This window comes from Ascaphus truei, chromosome 3 (genome assembly GCF_040206685.1).
Source record: "Ascaphus truei isolate aAscTru1 chromosome 3, aAscTru1.hap1, whole genome shotgun sequence".
In the NCBI taxonomy this organism is placed as follows: domain Eukaryota; kingdom Metazoa; phylum Chordata; class Amphibia; order Anura; family Ascaphidae; genus Ascaphus; species Ascaphus truei.
In genome coordinates this window covers 230105868-230124093 of record NC_134485.1, presented here as the reverse complement: position 1 = coordinate 230124093, position 18226 = coordinate 230105868, and the positions used below count along the sequence as shown (strand labels likewise).

At 41.8% G+C, this 18226-nt stretch overlaps 1 protein-coding gene across 17 annotated transcripts in view; it reads right to left on the bottom strand.

The window, feature by feature from the left end:
* The window catches only part of DMD (dystrophin), a 2761517-nt gene that overhangs the window by 1250690 nt on the left and 1492601 nt on the right, over positions 1 to 18226 (bottom strand). For all 17 annotated transcript variants that reach the window (XM_075590265.1, XM_075590266.1, XM_075590270.1 and 14 more), the window contains one exon: positions 9494 to 9666. In XM_075590265.1, coding sequence (XP_075446380.1) covers positions 9494 to 9666 — 173 coding nt within the window. The remainder of the gene's footprint in view (positions 1 to 9493; positions 9667 to 18226) is intronic.

Sequence of the window (18226 nt, the reverse complement as noted above, 5' to 3'; positions counted from 1 at the left end):
TGCTCCCATTTGTAGTGGTTGTACAAGAGCCCTGTGTAGCTGCATTTTCACTCCACATATAATTGATCTGTGCCAAGCTGATTAAAAATAAAACCACGTAAACAGGCCATGGGGGGGATACGAAAAATAAAACTTTTTATATTTGCCAGTAAATTCTTGAAATTCCAATATGGACGAGAGGTGTTTTTATGACGTTCCTGCATCCTATTTGCCACAAGAGCAATGCTGATCCCAGCAGCCATATTGTTTATTTGTTTTAAACATTTTATTTATCTGCAAATGGGATCTAGAAGTTTCCGCAGTTTAGCTATAGGGGATCACCTAGGATCAAATACAATTAAGAACAAAATAGTCACTAGGGTAGATTGGTAGACAAATGCTTTAAAATTATAATTGGTTAAATATGCAGTAAATGATTCACTGCCAGAGTATCTCTCTTCAATAAGTTACAAGCACTACTGGCAGCAAAATGGTAAATTGTATTAGTAAACACTGCCACCAAACTACAAAGTTGCAGTCATTTTTCATTGCTTATTGGCATAAATCATCTTAATTTTACAAATGGCTAAAGATTGCAGATTCATTATTTACTAATTAACAGGAAGATGAATTAAGTTCTAATAGCAGTTAGTAAAAAGGAGCACAGAGGGGCACATGTCCTACGTGTCATAAAAACTATTCTTTGGTGCCAGTGGGGCACCGAAACCTTTTGTTTAAATTGTGCTTGTGTGCGCCTATGTATTAACTAACCTATTGGTGGGCAACAGGCAACACAAGGCCACATGCCTCTTGGGTTCAGAAGCAGCACTTGAAGTATATAATGTTGAGAAAAACGTCATGTTATTTACCCTGATTTAACAGAGCTCTGTGGATTCTTTGAGTTGTTTGAAGCTTTTTAATTATCTTCACAGCATGGGTCCAACGGTTACATCCATAAGTTAGCACGGGTAGAATTCACTGGTTCTACACTTTAATTGAGGCATAGTGGAAGGTTCCAATGAAAAATGGTTTTATTTCTTCAAAATGTGCTACATTCCATCTTCTTTTTCCTATTGATTTCATTTAAAAGGTTCACATCAATTAATTCTTGCTGGTCAAGGTAGTCGTTGTTGACTTCTTCTAGTTCTATTCCATTTATTTCACTCTTTGTGAAAATAAACGTTCCAAAAGTGAAAATACAGATTCTTTATCTCAATGAATTGGATCAACGCGGGTTTCTTGCAGTTTCAAATATTTATTCTTCCTGCAGGCCGTTACAAGCTGCAGGCGAATGCAGGCAAAAACAGGTTGAAAATAGAGAGCAGACCTTGGCTATGCATTTATGTTCTGATGCATCTACTCTCAAATGGGATTCATATACACTGGCGACACACTTTATTCGAGCTCGGCTAGTCCCACGAATTCGGGTATACTCGGGTGTATTGAGGTTTGTGACTGTTTTCTGCCCGAGTGCATTGCGTTATTTTCCAGGCAGGGATTGATGCATTTTATTCCCGCTGGCTGCAATACTGCACAGTATATATATATATATACTGCATTACAATTCATGAATTTATGCCATCTGGTAGACACGCGAAGCATTGCAGCCTATTAAATCCTAATCATTATCATTTAACAGATCAGCCGCCCGTCAGCCAGGCATGAACCCAGGCTGGGAAGGCAAATGCAACGGGGCTTGTCAGAGGTGAGGAGCGGCGCATTCCAGGTATCTGCCAGGTACATACTGGGTATTTGCTCGAATAAAGTGTGTCGCAGCAGTACAGCTCAACCCGATTATAGCGCGATCCGCTACAATGCGGATCCGCATATAACGTGGTCTGAGTGTAGCTCCTGATTTAGAAGGTTTTTTTAGATTTTTTTTCCAAAGCTTTATTGTTAACCGACACACACAGAGACACACACACAGACACACACATCACCCCCCCCCTGCACATCACACTCACACAATACTCTCCAGCCCATCACACACATCACCCTCCCTGCACATCAGATACACCCTCACACACACATACACACATAAAGTGTGCACATATATGTGTAATAGTGTAGCAATTGCCAGTTCACTTCTAAGCAGGGAGAAAGTGAAATGGACATCATTATAGTAATACAATCCCCAGAATAGGAATGGAGGAATGTGCGGGTTTGATCGTGGAAGAGGTGAGAGACCAATATATATGTGTCACGGTTGTGTTCGCCACAGACGAGGACGGACCGTGGGGCTGAGGTGGGGTTATATAATCACTGACCTGAGACCACATAGTAGGATCCGGATTGCGCAGTTCGTAGTCGTACATAGCAGGGTCGGGACTGGAGAGGGCAGCGTAGTCAGTGGACGAGCCAGGGTCAGGATTGGAGACATCAGGGTAAACGTTATCCAGGCGGAGTTTCGGCAACAGGTAGTCAAGTAGATCCCGCTTCAGCGTAATAGCTGCAAGGCGGGAGCGGGTTGTGCGCGAATGGCGTCCACGGCCCATGGTACCGGTTTCAGCAAGGAGAAGGTTGATCGGAGTGGGCACACTGCCAGGCAGCACTGGTAAACCAGTGCTACAGCACAGAAATCCCAAGCTGGCCGCTGCGAAGGGAGAGCAGCAGGCCACTTGATCCCAACAGTAACCTCTGCTAGGGGTGAGTGCAGCAGGTTGCAGAATCTAGACAGGCAGAATTCAGGCCTAAGCTTAAAGAGAAGCAGCAAGCCTTCGGGAACAGGAACACAGGCCTCTGCGTCGAGAAACCGCAGGCCACAGGAACCAGGAACTAGAGACGAGAACTAGAAACTAGAACGTAGCGAAATCATTAGTAACACAGGAGACAAGCCATATGACTTGTGGCAGAACACATGCAACGTCAATAAGGAATTATGCCCGGCATAGAAGCATTGTGGGAATGCAGTATTTAAAGGTCAGCGAACCAATAGCAGAAGGGGCGTGTGACAGCATTGCTCTAATGACTGATCCCAGGCTCGGGCTGCAGTCATAGCTAGCACAGCTGCTGTAGATACCAGAGGGAGTGTTTCAGGTCTGCACAGGTCTGCAAGGCAAGGTAAGCAGTAAACTGAGGTGTGGATTCCTTACAATATGTATATGATGCACATTCATTCATCGTAGGAGGACATCAAAGAGAGATGGTTGTTTATTGTTTAGTGAACTTTAACTGTTGTGTTGCTTCCCCTCTGTGCAGCGGACCATGTCTCATTCTCTAACAAGCATGTGCCCTCTCTTGTGCGTATGTGCAACATGTTTTTTATCATGTTTTACTGAGTCTCATTCACCATACAGTTCAATATATAAGCTTTATAGATACTCATATCTTTAATCCATTTTAAACTTTTAGATTATCAACCATCCCGATCACTAGTTTTCATTTCTAGAGGTGTGTATGTACTCTGTCACTCTCAAAACCGAAGTATTCAAAGTATCAGTACCAGCCATAACACTATGGTAGTTTCGGTCCCCAAAGGGACCTTCGTCAGGGTTACCTAACCCAAGGAGAATCACACAAATACAACACTTTGGGGCAACACAGGAGGCTGTGGTGTTGCCTTGTAATGTACAACTAGTACATACCCCCCTGGAGATCGAACATTTGCAACACACACACACCCTCCCCCAGTCCCTCTGTCGGTGGGGAGCAGAGAGGAGGGCTGGCTCTGACAGAGACAGCTAAAACATCCTGGCTTCTCCATAGTGTGTGACATGCCCCCCGACTCACCACGGGCTTCTCCCGCACTGCTGGGAGAGCCTTCTTGACACACACACTGCTGGGAGAGCCTTCTTGACACACACACTGCATGGGGGTGCCGCTGCGATGCTGGGTTCAGGGACAACTGGGAGAGTTATCTCGGCTCTCCACCTCTGGCGGTCGCAGAACCCCTGATCGCGGCGGCCATTTTTTTCCTGCGATCCCGGTTATCCACGGTCTCATTATGTGTACCCCGAGCACCATGTTATAACGTGGTTCAGCTGTAGCTACTTCCTAGCTACTAAATGAACCTATGCGTGGACTATTAGGCAATCAAAGCTGCGTATTATCAACAATTAAATGTTTACCTTACACTATGAAACTAATATTATGGAATAGAGTCTGGGGAACAAAATGGATTAAAGCAGACAGGATGAAATTTGAATACCATTAATCAAATAGAGTTCATAAGGGACTCTGGGGGCTATTCCCTAAACAGTGATAAGTGATTTAATGCATGATAAATGCCCTTTTAGCACGATACTGCCTGCATTGCTATTCACTAAACAGTGATAACAGTGCAGTACCGCACTTTTTAACGGCTTTTTAATGACCTTTAACACTCTGAGGCAAAAAAGTCATCCGACAAGCCAAAAAAAGCCCAAATTGCTTTTTTTTGCCAGTAACTGCTATTCAGTAAACTGTGATAAGCATATAGAACTTTAAAATCTTGCAATATTTTGTTGTCAGCTATAAGTTGGCATTAAAGATATTGCAAGATGCATTAAAGCCTTTTCTTTTTACTGCACAGGATTGATACCGGAGGCTGGCAGGGACCCCCGGTGGTGTCCACAGGGTGTCCACGGGGTCCCTGGGGTAGTCCCCCGCTGGCCTCTGGTATCAATCCTGTGCAATAAAAAAAATTGCAGCCAGTTTCATTACCTTAGAGGCTAAGTAATGAAAGTGTTAAATAGCACACACTGCTTTGTTGTTGGTACAGGGTGTGTGTGACACTTGTAGTTGCCCCAGGGTGTGTGTAGGCCTTGCGGGAGGGTGGCAGTAGAAGTTAACCCCTTCATTACATTAGTGGTTACAACTGCTGAAGTAATGAAGGGGTTAACCACTCTCGTTACCCTCCCGCAAGGCCTAAACAACTCCCTTGGGTAACTACCACCTTCACACACTCCTGTACAAACAATAGGAATGGGTAAAAGTGCTAAATAAAAACAGTCAGCATGAAGTAAATAAAACTTGCACTTACCCCTGCCAGGAAGAAGGCCGTCCATGTACTCATCACCGTAATCTCTGTCCTCCGTGGGCAACAACATAACAATAAAAAATACAAACTAGTAACTAGTTAGTAACAACTATTGTAATTAAGGGGTTAACATCCCTCCCTCACTCCCACCTGGGAGGCCTAACCACCCTCCCCATGGCAACTACCCCCAACCTCCACCCCCACTACAAATTGATTGGCACAGTGTTAAAGCATACCCATTTAAGAAGTGTATGTTTTGCCATTATAGAAATAAATGGGCAACCTAAAAAAAAAACCCCACCAAAAATACAACATTAAATCAAAACAAGCACCAAAAGAAACACAGCAATTAAATAAACCAAACACCAAAAATAAACAACAATAAAAAAGCAAACACGGAAAAAAAACATAAATAAAAAAAACTTACATAAAAAAACCAGAATTAAAAAACAAACAAAAAAAATACAAGAATTAAAACAAGCAAACACAAAAAAACACTAGAATGAAAAAAACTCCAAAAATAAACAAGAAAAACACAAGAATTATACAAATCAATTAACATAAATACATATTAATCTAATAAAAGCAAGCAAGAAAAAATGCTTTGTTTGTCACTGCATTTATCTATAGCCCTATAAGGGGCATAGATAAATACATTGGCAGTCAATTGGCAAGCAAAAAATAAAATTAAAAAATACAAACAAAATACCTGAAAAATAAAAATTACATTCATTCAATGGTTTTCTTACCTTTTGATGTCTTCACCCTTCGATTCTGGATTCTGGAAGCTCTCGATCCACGGAGCAATGCTCCTCAACTTCAGGTAACTTCTTTTTTTCTTTTCTTTTTTCTTCAGTCTTGTTTTCTGTATTTTTAATCAATTCCATGGGCAGATGTTGTCCTGTCGTCTTCTTGAGGTCACATGTCTCGGGACATGTCTTATATAAGGCATGTGATATCATATTTGAAAGTCAAATGATACACCTCCAATCCGATTGGATGGTGTACCATGTGACAGAATCCCTTTTTAATTTTTTTTAAAGGATGTGACGTCATGTAAAGGGAGGCAAGCCAGCCAATCAGGAAGGCTGTTCTTCCTTCCCTTTAAAATGACGTCACCAAAACAAAGATGGCTTCCATCACACGTTACTCCAACCAATTGGATTGTCAGACATACCACGTGAGGCATTACATGGTTTATCCCCAATCTGATTGGTTGTAGTAAACCATGTGACAGATTCTATTTTTTAAAGAATGTGACGTCACCTAGGGATCTGTCCGGATACCTGAGATGGCTGCTGACAGGAAGTGACCTCTCACCTCACCGAAGCTACCGTGACCATCTTGCTACCTGGCTATTCCTGCTCTTCACTTCCTGACATGAAGTCATCCTCTCTTTGGCCCTCATTGCCAGCAGCTGTGTATGCCCTTTAAATAGCAAGTAGTTGTTCCCTGTCAGTGCTCGTGCAAAGTATTTGGTACCTTGTTCTGTCTGAGCTCCGCCTTTGCCTCTGTTTTGCCTGTCTGTGCTTGGATCTCATTTGGACCTGACTACCCCTTGCCTGCTGCCTGCCTCAACCTCGGAACAGGACCTGACTACCTGCCTGCCACCTGCCTCGACCCCAGAAATGGACTTGACTACCCCTGTATTCCAGGCCTCAGATCCCAGGCCAAGGTCGGTGTACTACTTCCTGTCTCTGCCCTGCGGGTTCATATCCTGTCTTGCAATCAGCACCGTTACACATTGCACGAGCCAAGCAATGGACCCTGCAGAGGTAGTGAACACCGTGACACATATGTCCCAGCTCCTGGGAGACCATACCACTCACCTGGCTAAGATTGATCAATCTCCTCTATGCTACAATCCATGTGCAGTCACCTCAGCCCTCCTAGGGTAGCTCCATCTCCATTCTCGCCTTGTGATGGTCACGTTGTGCCAGTACCTGTGGTCTTAAAGGAACCCCGTATCCCTACTCCCAGCCACTGTGGAAGCCATCCCTCATCTTGCAGAGGATTCCTGAACCAGTGCCAGGTTCAGTTTGAAATGCAACCATCATCCTTCTCTACCCAGCGGTCTCGGATGGTGCACATCTTCTCCCTCCTCACGGATGAAGCATTAGCCTGGGCATCCCCACTTTATGAAAAAGGCTCCCCCCTGTTGGATGACTCCGGCGCCTTCATGCAGACCTTCCGGGTGATCTTCGACTCCCCCGGTCATGCGACCTCTGCCGAATCTGCACTCCTGTAGATTAAACAAGGCTCCTGCACCATGAGAAAATATGTGATTGAGTTTAGTTAGGAGCCTGGTAGCGGAGATCGATTGGAATGAAGGGGCCCTAAAGTTTGTTTTCCATCAAGGCATTGAGGAGAGACTGAACAATGAATTAACTTACACGGACATTCCCACTGATCTAGAAGGCCTGATCTCCCTTTGCATTTCCCTCGATTTTCGGATGAGGGAGAGACATCGGGAACAGGGCTGTTATCACAGGGTCCGGTCTGTACCGTTGGTTCCACCTCTTGAGGTCCCTCCTATTGAAGCTTCTGAAGAATCGGCGGAACCCATGAAGTTGTGCAATATGCATATCACTGAACGGGAGAAGCAGCACTATTAGCACAACAAGTTTGAAACAGGGCACTACGGAATTTTTCATAACTAATTTATTCAGCCAAGTTTCTGATGTTTCGACAGTTGCAACTGCCTTTTTCAAGTACAGTATAGCTGGCATCTAGAAAAAGGCAGTTGCATCTGCAAAACATCAGAAAATTGTTTGTATAAATTAATTTAGCAAAAATTCGGAGTACCCTGTTTCAAACTTGGTTTGCTGGTTCTGGAGTACTGACATGGATTCCCTGAACCAGCAGCACCAATGATTATATAATTTGTCCTTATTTATGATGTGCAGCATATATATGTTATAATCAAATGCATTATTATCCATATCTGGATAATAGTAATTTTGCCAATTACTGTACAGTATGTGTTAGGGGGGTTGTTGGGGGTACAGGAGGTGTGTTGTGTATTAGTAGGTAGTAGGTATTTTAATGTTTATTGGAGACAGAGGGGGTGAGTGAAGGGAGTACTTGTCCAGGGTGGATGATTGGCCTATCGGGTGGGTTACAGGGGTGCGAGTTAACCCCTTCATTATCATAGAGTTACTACCGCTATGGTAACGAAGGGGTTCATTTCTCCCGCAACTTTCCCGGTAGGCTTAACCACCACCCTTTGGTCAATTACTCCCTTGTTATCATAATCTAACGCAACATTATGCTACATTAATGTACTGTTAAGTCTATGCTAAATACAGGCATACCCCAGTTTAAGGACACTCACTTTAAGTACACTCGCGAGTAAAATAAATAGATGTATCCCGGTTGTTGTTTTTGCAGGAATCTTTTTTTTTTTCTATGTAAGGCCTACCTTTTTTTACCAGCAGCAAACTTCTATAGGGAGGAGTGCTATATTATGTACAGTTTCTCATTGATTCTATACAGTGCAGTATGTGCCAAAACCATAGATCTGATTGTTTTAGGCACATTAAGACTCAGCACCTTATAGTTCTGTTTTAAAAAAGTATTTCTAGTTGCTCACCAGTGTGAAGTTAAATAAACAATTTTATATATAAATAAGAATGAAGGAAGTAAAGTGAGCAGCACAGACACTATTTATTTGAGGTATTGCCTGAATAGGATGAGTTTGACCCCACAAGCAGCAGCACCAATGCATCCACAATGCATTGTACATAGCCATACACATTAAACACCATTAACACTGATATCATAATTTTGATATCACATTGAGAATCTTTCCAAATATTACAAATATGATTAATTGATAAATCACCCAGTGTATGGGTCAGGGTTATAAAAAAAAATTATGGATGAAAAGCATGCATTGTAAAATAAAATCTTTATGAGTATCATATAATAGCGGTTGTTTTTATATACAACTATTGTATTTATGCTTTATAAATGTATAATTCAAGTTAAAAAAAACAAAGAGAATAGTTATGATTTAGTGATCGATATTGCCTGTTATTAGTGGATACCACTAAATAGATCTCAGGGACAAAAGATCCATCCAAAGATATTTCAGAAATCAGAGATCCATTATCATGCATTTCCATACATTATATAATTTGAGGAAGACAATTTTAACCTGACTCCCACTTTTTCCATTGTGTACCATATATAAACATGTAAAGTACATATCCATAGATACTGTATCTTTATATGCAGTGTATAGATATACATTTCTATCTATATATGTACTTTTGAGAACATACACACAAACATGATATGTTCAGTGAATGAAAAATAATACATTGCTTCTTGATTAATGTACAAGAAATCTTTTACATTATATTTTAAATCTCTTGTTGAAGTCCATGGTTTGGTATTAGAGTACTTCAAAACAATATAAACCTCTTTTGTTCGATCTTAAGTAGAACATGTATAGTATCACAATGCCCTAAATGACCGCTGATGTATAATTCCACATAGCAAGTCTAATGGTAATAAACTGCACTGTAAACTGAAATTTAGGTAATTACTTACATCTGCCGGTCCCTGTAAAACTTGTTAACATATTCCCATTGAAAAATAAGTTGAGCCAGATTTTCTTGGATCTTCTCGTTTTCCCTTGTTGTGGCACATTGAAGAGCTGCCTTCTTCTTTCTTTGAATTACCTCAATTTGACCTGATAGAATCCCAAGGTTGTCTTTTACATTCTGCAATAAAAATATTGTACAGTGGAAAATTAGCTGGAACACATATTATAAAACACAACTTAACAATGAAAGAAAATTGAATCCAATATGTGATTCATAATGTCTGTCTGCTTGCAAAATAAATGTTAAATATATATATATAGCTCAACCCCATTATAGCGCGATCCGCTACAACGCTGTCTAAACGTGGCTCCTGATTTAAAAACATCTCCATTTTTTTTAAACATTCAATGCTTTATTGCTAACAGACGCACACACACACACACACACACACACACACACACACACACACACACACATACACACACACACACACACACACACACACACACACACACACACACACACACACACACACACACACACACACACGCTTTTAGAGCCTGTGACATCACACCAATTCTGTGGCTTGGAGTTAGAAAATTGGTAATAGCATATGAAAGCTCCTGGGTTCGATTCCTGTATGATATGGTATAATTGATAAATTATTGTACACAGTGCAGTCCCCTGCACTGGGCTTCAGAGGTTAAGTATATTTATAGAGTCTGTGACATCACACCAATGCTGTGGTGTAGCAGGTAAGGAATTGGTCTAGCAAATGGAAGATCTTGAGTTCGATTTCTGCATGTGTATTATATAAAATGTATTCATGTTCAACTCCCACATGGTGTAGGGGTGTAGGGGTGTAGGGGTGTGTGTATGTGTCTGTTATAAATAAAGTATTGAATGTTTAAAAGAAAAAAAAATTCCCACATAGTGTACAGGAATGTGTGTGTGTGTCATGTTACCCTCCTCTGCGCTCTATGGCAGGGAGAGGAGAGACAGAGAGGAGAGAAATGCAGATGCCAGTACGTCCTCGCGCAGCAAAATTTACGTGATCCCGGTCTCATTCTGTGGCCCCCATAGACCGCGTTATAATGGGGTTCAGCTATATATATATATATACATATATATATATTTATCAACCCGCTTATAACGCTGTGCTTGGGGTCCAAAGAATTACATCACGTTATAAGCGGATCGCGTTAGAAATAATGTACAAGTGTATGCATCGTGCAATAAAGTATTTAAGATACCAATAATCGTGTTGTAAAGTATTCATAAATGCGAAAATTGGGAGCCACGCTTGCATCGCATTATAAGCAGATTTGCGTTGTAACGAATCGTGTTATAATGGTGTTGAGCTATACACAAAAACACACACACACACTTTTCCAGCTGAATAAGATGGAATATACAGAAAATCCAAATGTTCCCTGAAAGTATATTTACATGCACATCAGCTTAGAAAAAAATATCTGAGTTGTTGATTTGCCAAATGTTTACTGCTCTAACCATTGACTTCAGACTTACAGCCTACCGCTCTTGCCAATGATGTAACGTAGGGAAAAACATCTCAACAACATCTGACATCAACAGTAAGAGCTGACTAACTAAAAAAACATATTTTAATATTAATAGCATTAGCATTATTAGTTACACTGAAGCATTATTTATTCCCCCTCCTTTTCTTTAATACAATGTATAATACAATGGTGACAGGGCATATATAAGGGCCTCACATACAGTAATACTTCAGTCAATCGAAGAGCTACCTACCTCTGCATCCTCACACTCCAATTACCTTTCTGACTCCTGGATATCTTTTCTTTCTGTTAACTAACCCACTCTCCTCTTAGCTTTAACTACCATGTTGATGACGCCTCATTCTTGGGCATCTCGCCTCCTCTTACTTTCTCCTTTGGTCTCCACCAATGGATTGCTTCCAGCACCCACAAGGACACCCACTTCCTTGATCTCATCTTTATCAAAAAGGTTTCTTATCAGATTTCTCAATCTGTCCATTTTTGCTCTCTGACTAATCTCATCTCATATTCCCTCGCTTGCATTCCTCACATTCAACCTCCAGCCTCTCCTTGCTATACTCGCAACCAGCGTTCCATTGACTGTCAGTCCTTGGAACCAGCCTAAATTCTAAGTTTTCTTTATTGTCACTCTCCACTGACCCAAAGAGCCTTCTCACAACTTATAACACTGTCTCCTCACTACACCAGCATGCTCCTCCTGTACAGAGACACGCACGACTCTCTAAACAACAAACCTGGCTAGACACACAGACATGCTTTCTGCGCTCTTACACTCATTCCGCTAAACCTATCGAGGAAGTCACACTCTGGTTAATTTCCTTCACTACAAATTAATTTTGTCCTGTTTTAACTCTGCTATTTTTCTTGTCAAACAATTACGTCAACTCTCTTATAAACAGGCATAAATCAAACCCATGTCACCTCTTCCCTGTCCTTGACACCCTTCTTTAACCTCCCACCACATCATGCTCCGCTCCTTCCATCACACCCCAAGACTTTGTAGACTATATCACGTGCAACGTGGAAGCTACTGTATCTGCAACGAAATCCATTGTCCCTTCCACTCTCTTTCAAATCCTCCTCCATCTGCCTTTGACGTCTTGTAAGATATCTATATTATATTATTATATTGTAAATAGGTTTGAATCCGGTATATGAAAACTGATACCACACATAGGAATTATTCTAAATTAGCAAAGATTCTTCTTTAGGAGAGGCTGTGAGGCATACTACAAGTAGTCTGATAGTAAATTAATCTTCTCTGTATACCTTATTACATAGGAGAGGTATTTTTAAGTCAAGAGATAAAGGTTCGCATTAAAATGATCTTGCAGCTATGTAGGGTTGTCTGGAGAAGGGACCCTGCGAGTGACATTTAAGTTGCAATCAACAGCCGTTGGTATGCTGAGGTTATCATTTCTGTACTATAAGTTTATTTCCCTGTTTGGAGGATGGGTAGTTCCTTATCAGATATGACATCAGTGTTAAGCTGAAAAACACATGATGATACCTTATTTGGTAATAATACTTAGAGTTAAGAAGCCTGACTAGGTGATTTTCTTTGGACAAATACGAACAGTAAAGCTAAGCGAGATGAGAGACAGGATTACACCAATAAGGGGAGGAGCTGAGTTAACATTGGGAGAGAAGATATACTGTACCACCAAGATCAGACAAAAGGTTACACCTGGAAAAGAATGATTATGCAACAATCTTTGAAAATATGATAACATTTGATGTAATCACCTTTTATTTACTGTTTCTGGATTTAAGTAATTACCATCAGAATAAAACATTTCTTTGTGTGCTAAAACCGTAATGAAGAGTTTTTTTTATGCCACTGTAATAATACAAGAAGCAGAACATGTTACACTCCTCTCCTGTTAAAGAGGAAAAGGTATCTCTCCTGCTGCTATGCACAGCATACTCAACAGGAACTGCCCTCAACAGGGTAGCTAATGAGCTCCATATTGCCAAAATCACAAGGAAACTACTCCATTAACACTCTTCTTGACCTTTCCTTGGCTTTTGATACTGTTGACCAACCTCCTCCTACACATTCTTCACTCTCTTTGCATCAGTAGCATTACCTTCTCCTGGTTCTCCTCCTACCTCTCTCACCATTACTTCAGTGTCTCCTATGCCAACTCTTCCTCAGCCTCAACAAAACTCTTTGTAGGTGTACCTCAAAGTTCAGTTTTATGACTCTCCTCTTTAAATACACTATCACTGGGTGTCCTTATCGACTCTGTTGATTCACCTATCATCTCTATGCTGATGTTATACAACTACTGTATATACTGTATATATTTACACCTGATGTTACACCTGCAGTCCAGTCAAAAATCTCAGTGTGCCTATCAAATATCTCGGCCTGGATAGTCCTTCATCGCCTCAAGCTTAAAAGTGCTAAAACAAACCTTCTAATATTCCCTCCCAAGCCAGGTTACTTTGTTCCCTTCTCCATTACAGTCAATAACACTATTTCCACCCAGTCTTGCAAGTCTGCTGCCATTTCTTCCTTCGCAACATTGTTAAGATATGCCATTATCTATGTAAAACTACCAGTAAAATAGTAATACATGCCTTTGTTCTCTCCCATATTGATTACTTTCTTTTATCTGACCTCCCTGCCCCAGACCTCTCATTTACAATCCATTCAAAATGCTACTGCCCAAATCATGTCCTGCTCTCCTAGATGTGTATCTGATTCTGAACTCCTGAACACTCTCTGATGGCTTCCTGTTAATTTCCGTACAATCTATAAAATTATCCTCCTTTCTTTTAAGGCTCTATACACTTTTGCACCTCCATATATCTCTGATCTACTGTTACACCGATATTCGTCTCTTACACGCAACACAAGATTGTCTCATCTTTGCACCTTTTGCCTCTAGTGTCCTAAACTTTTCTCACTAATCTCTCCCTACCTATGAAATGCGATTGCACTCAATATTCGCCAAGCACCATCACTTTTCAATTTCAAAGCCCAGCTAAAAATTCACCTCTTAAATGAAGCATCATAACATTTCCTATGCCTCTACTATGATCTTCAGATGCCCTTGACTTCCCCTGCATGTTTTCTCCTACTGTGTCTGCAAGCCTCCCAATATGCCATTTATATTGCAAGCTCATTGGGGCAGGGTTTCCCTCTGTTTTATGTTGTCATGTACCTGTTGCACTTATTCCCATTGTTTGTAATTTATTTACGTCTCATTGAAATTTTGTAAAGCACTGTAATATTGTTGGCACTATATAAATAAAATTATACATACATACACATAGAGGATGTGTAAGGAAGAGTGTCCGTTGTGAAGAAAGAATATAAAGACGAAGACTTTAAAGAACTATTAATTGTGGATTTATTGTGGCTCTTTTTTCAGTTTTTTCTATCCTTACGCTGTCACATGGAGATGTTATATTGTTAATATTTTTAAAGGGCTTTTTTTTATAGTTGATCATTGGTTGATTAAATGAATAATTTGGAGTAGTTCCTGGGGATCATTAACCCTGAACAGCTTGGAGGACCTCAATAGGGTTCCAGGTGTCTGGTTTTGAACTGGGGCCAGCGGAAGGTCACAGCAGTTGCCGCTGGCCCCGGATCTCCCCCGCTGTAGGCTTCTCACTCATTGTCTGTCCCATGCTGAGGTTTCTGATGCTGACGGGTGCAGTGTCTCTCTGACGTCAGCGCCGGAAGTCATCTGGGCTTCCGGTGCGCACCGGCGTGAGAGGCAGGCCCGGTGTGTGTCAGCATCAGACACCTCAGCATGGGACAGACAGTGAGGGAGAAGCATGCAGTGGGGGAGAGTCGGGGCAGGCGGCAACTGCTGCGACCTGCTGCCGCTGCCCCCCCCCCCCGCAGCCCCCGCCCCCCCCCCATCACGCAGCCACCAGCCCACCCTAAGCCACCACGCCCCCCCCATCCTGCAGCGACCTGAGACCATCCCCATGGTAAGTCTGATTTTATATGTATTGGGGGTGGGTGGACATATTTTTTATATGTACCGGGGGGTGGGTATATTTTTATATGTATTGGCGGGGTGAGGGTGTATTTTTTTATATGTAAATGGGGTAACTGTTGTTCTCATCAGCCCCCTATTTAAATGAGGCTATGTAGGCTCTCCCTGAGTGGGTCTAGGGTCTAGCACGTCGGCCATTCTGCTTGGACGGGAGGAGAAGCAGTGATCCAGGTGTCTGGGGGACTGATAACGCTTCAGTTTTCTGAGACGAGCACCAGAGAGAGCCGCAGAGACTCGCGGAGACTAGCTGACAGTGAAACTTGATCCACATCTCCATGACACATCTGCTTTTGTTCAAAATGCTTACCTAAATGGTTTTAAATGTGAGTGTGTATTTGGCCTATGTCCATTTTGCATATATTCAAATACACTTTTATTACCGGGATATAGAGAGAGAAAGGGGGAGCACAGGTTGAAGAATGTGGGGTATCTAGAGTATCTGAATAGATATTTATGGGTGTGTTTGAAAAATATATAATCAATCACTGTCACGGCCTTGTGTAAATGCTCTCACAGCAAGGTTTACTTGTCTTGATGTTCCCTTGGTCGTTTGCCTTCTTCTTTTCAGGACTTGGTTTTCTTTCTGGATGTCTTCAGCAGTCCTCGGCTTACTTTGAGGATGTCTCCCTCGGAGTCAACAGATTAAAAACAGTGGTTTAGAGGGGAATACAGACAGTATTTAATAAAGTCCAAAAAAAAAAAAAAAAAAGAATATTTATATAAAGGCAGTAAATAATGCCGGTACTCACACGGGCTAGTGTGAGTACAATCCTAGGGGAAGGTATCTTTTTATCCGAAGTTTGTCTTTACACGTAGTGGTCTATAGGTATACTGAGGGTCAGGTGTGTAATGATATATATAAGTCAAATGATACTCACACGACCTTGTGTGAGTAAATGCACATCAAGGTATCTTTATCTTGATAGTCCCCGTTTTCTTCTTGTTCGGTTCTTGATCTTCTTCCTGTTTTTCCTTGGTGGTCTTCGATTTCTAGTGTGATAATCCCCCTCGGTGTGAACAAATTGAAAAACAATTGTTAGTGGGGAATTAACAACACAATTCTGTGATAACCCACTAGAAAAGCCCGAGCAGATATGTAAAAGCAGCAAAATTCTGCAGGCAGCAAAATGCTGCAGGTATACCTTCCCCTAGGATTGCACTCACACTTGCCCGTGTGAGTGCCTGCAGCATTTTGCTGCTTTTACATATCTGCTCGGGCTTTTCTAGTGGGTTATCACAGAATTGTGTTGTTAATTCCCCACTAACAATTGTTTTTCAATTTGTTCACACCGAGGGGGATTATCACACTAGAAATCGAAGACCACCAAGGAAAAACAGGAAGAAGATCAAGAACCGAACAAGAAGAAAACGGGGACTATCAAGATAAAGATACCTTGATGTGCATTTACTCACACAAGGCCGTGTGAGTATCATTTGACTTATATATATCATTACACACCTGACCCTCAGTATACCTATAGACCACTACGTGTAAAGACAAACTTCGGATAAAAAGATACCTTCCCCTAGGATTGTACTCACACTAGCCCGTGTGAGTACCGGCATTATTTACTGCCTTTATATAAATATTCTTTTTTTTTTTTTTTTTGGACTTTATTAAATACTGTCTGTATTCCCCTCTAAACCACTGTTTTTAATCTGTTGACTCCGAGGGAGACATCCTCAAAGTAAGCCGAGGACTGCTGAAGACATCCAGAAAGAAAACCAAGTCCTGAAAAGAAGAAGGCAAACGACCAAGGGAACATCAAGACAAGTAAACCTTGCTGTGAGAGCATTTACACAGGGCCGTGTAAGTGATTGATTATATATTTTTCAAACACACCCATAAATATCTATTCAGATACTCTAGATACCCCACATTCTTCAACCTGTGCTCCCCCTTTCTCTCTCTATATCCCTGTACTAATAAGGATCCTGGATAAGGACCCTATTGGGGTCTGAGCCATAGGACAAGAAGACGAACCAGAGGGGAACTTTATTTATAAGGTTGTAAATTTCATTGTTACATTGCCCCTGTTCTTAAGAACTTAATCAGGGAGCGCCCGGGCTTTTCTTTGTTTCATAGCCACACTTTTATTACCACCTGCACTATCCTGCTGATATTTCTCTCGTTTTACATGGGATTTCCACAATGCATTCCATGTACTGATTTATTCAGGGCGAAATAATTATTCATCCGCATTTGCCATCTGAGGGTACCCTCCACGTTTTGTGACAGCTGATTCATTCAGTGTTTTCACATGCACTACAGTAGATAGCACTTTATTGTTATTATCTGGTTGCCAACGCTCCCCTAATTTATTCTCACTCCGTAGGCGGAGTTTGTTTGCAATCAGATAAACTTTGTGCCTTACATAATGGTGGCTTTAAATGTTACACATAGGCCAATAGGAAGTCATGACATCATCCGTTGTGGCTTCCTATTGACCAGCGTGACCAGGACATTTCAACTTCACAGTGAAATGGGCACCCTCTTCCAAGGTATCTATCTCTGGAAGCAGGGGGTCCCCAGGGCTGAAATTAACACAGTTCGGCTCCAAAGACCCCCTGTTTTAAACTCTAAAGTATTAGTAAATGTATTTAGAAAACTGAGCAGAAGAATAATCCAGGCCATTGAAATGCTTCATTCAGATGTTTTTTTGGGGGGAGGTGTAACTTTATTGTGAGGTGATATGATGCAGAGAGGATGCATCCACTAACTAAGCTTCAATAAATAATTGCGGGGATGTTGCTTCCCTTCTAGAGAGGTAAATTCCCTGCAGCTATGCACAGTGAAGAGCACACTGTCAGTGTTATACAAAAATAATTATATCACCCATGCATGGGCGTCCGCAGGGGGGGGCAAGGGAGGGCGCTTGCCCCCCCCTGGATCCTGGGCCGCCAACAGCGGGGAACAGAGGGCACTGGCGTGACAGGATTTAGCGCGCTCCTCTGCAAAAAAAAAAAAACCTCCCTTGTCTCCTGATTGGCTGGCGCGTGTTGGCACGCTGCCAGGATTTTTTTTTTTTGGCCCTCGCAAGCCCTATCTCAGCGGTGCGCAAAACTGGGGGGCGCCAAATTATTTAGGGGGGGGCGCAGCCTGTGCGGCGAAACCTGGGGGCAGAGCAGAGCAGAGCAGGCAGAAGCTCCGTGCTGCTGCTGCTGTTGTTTCCC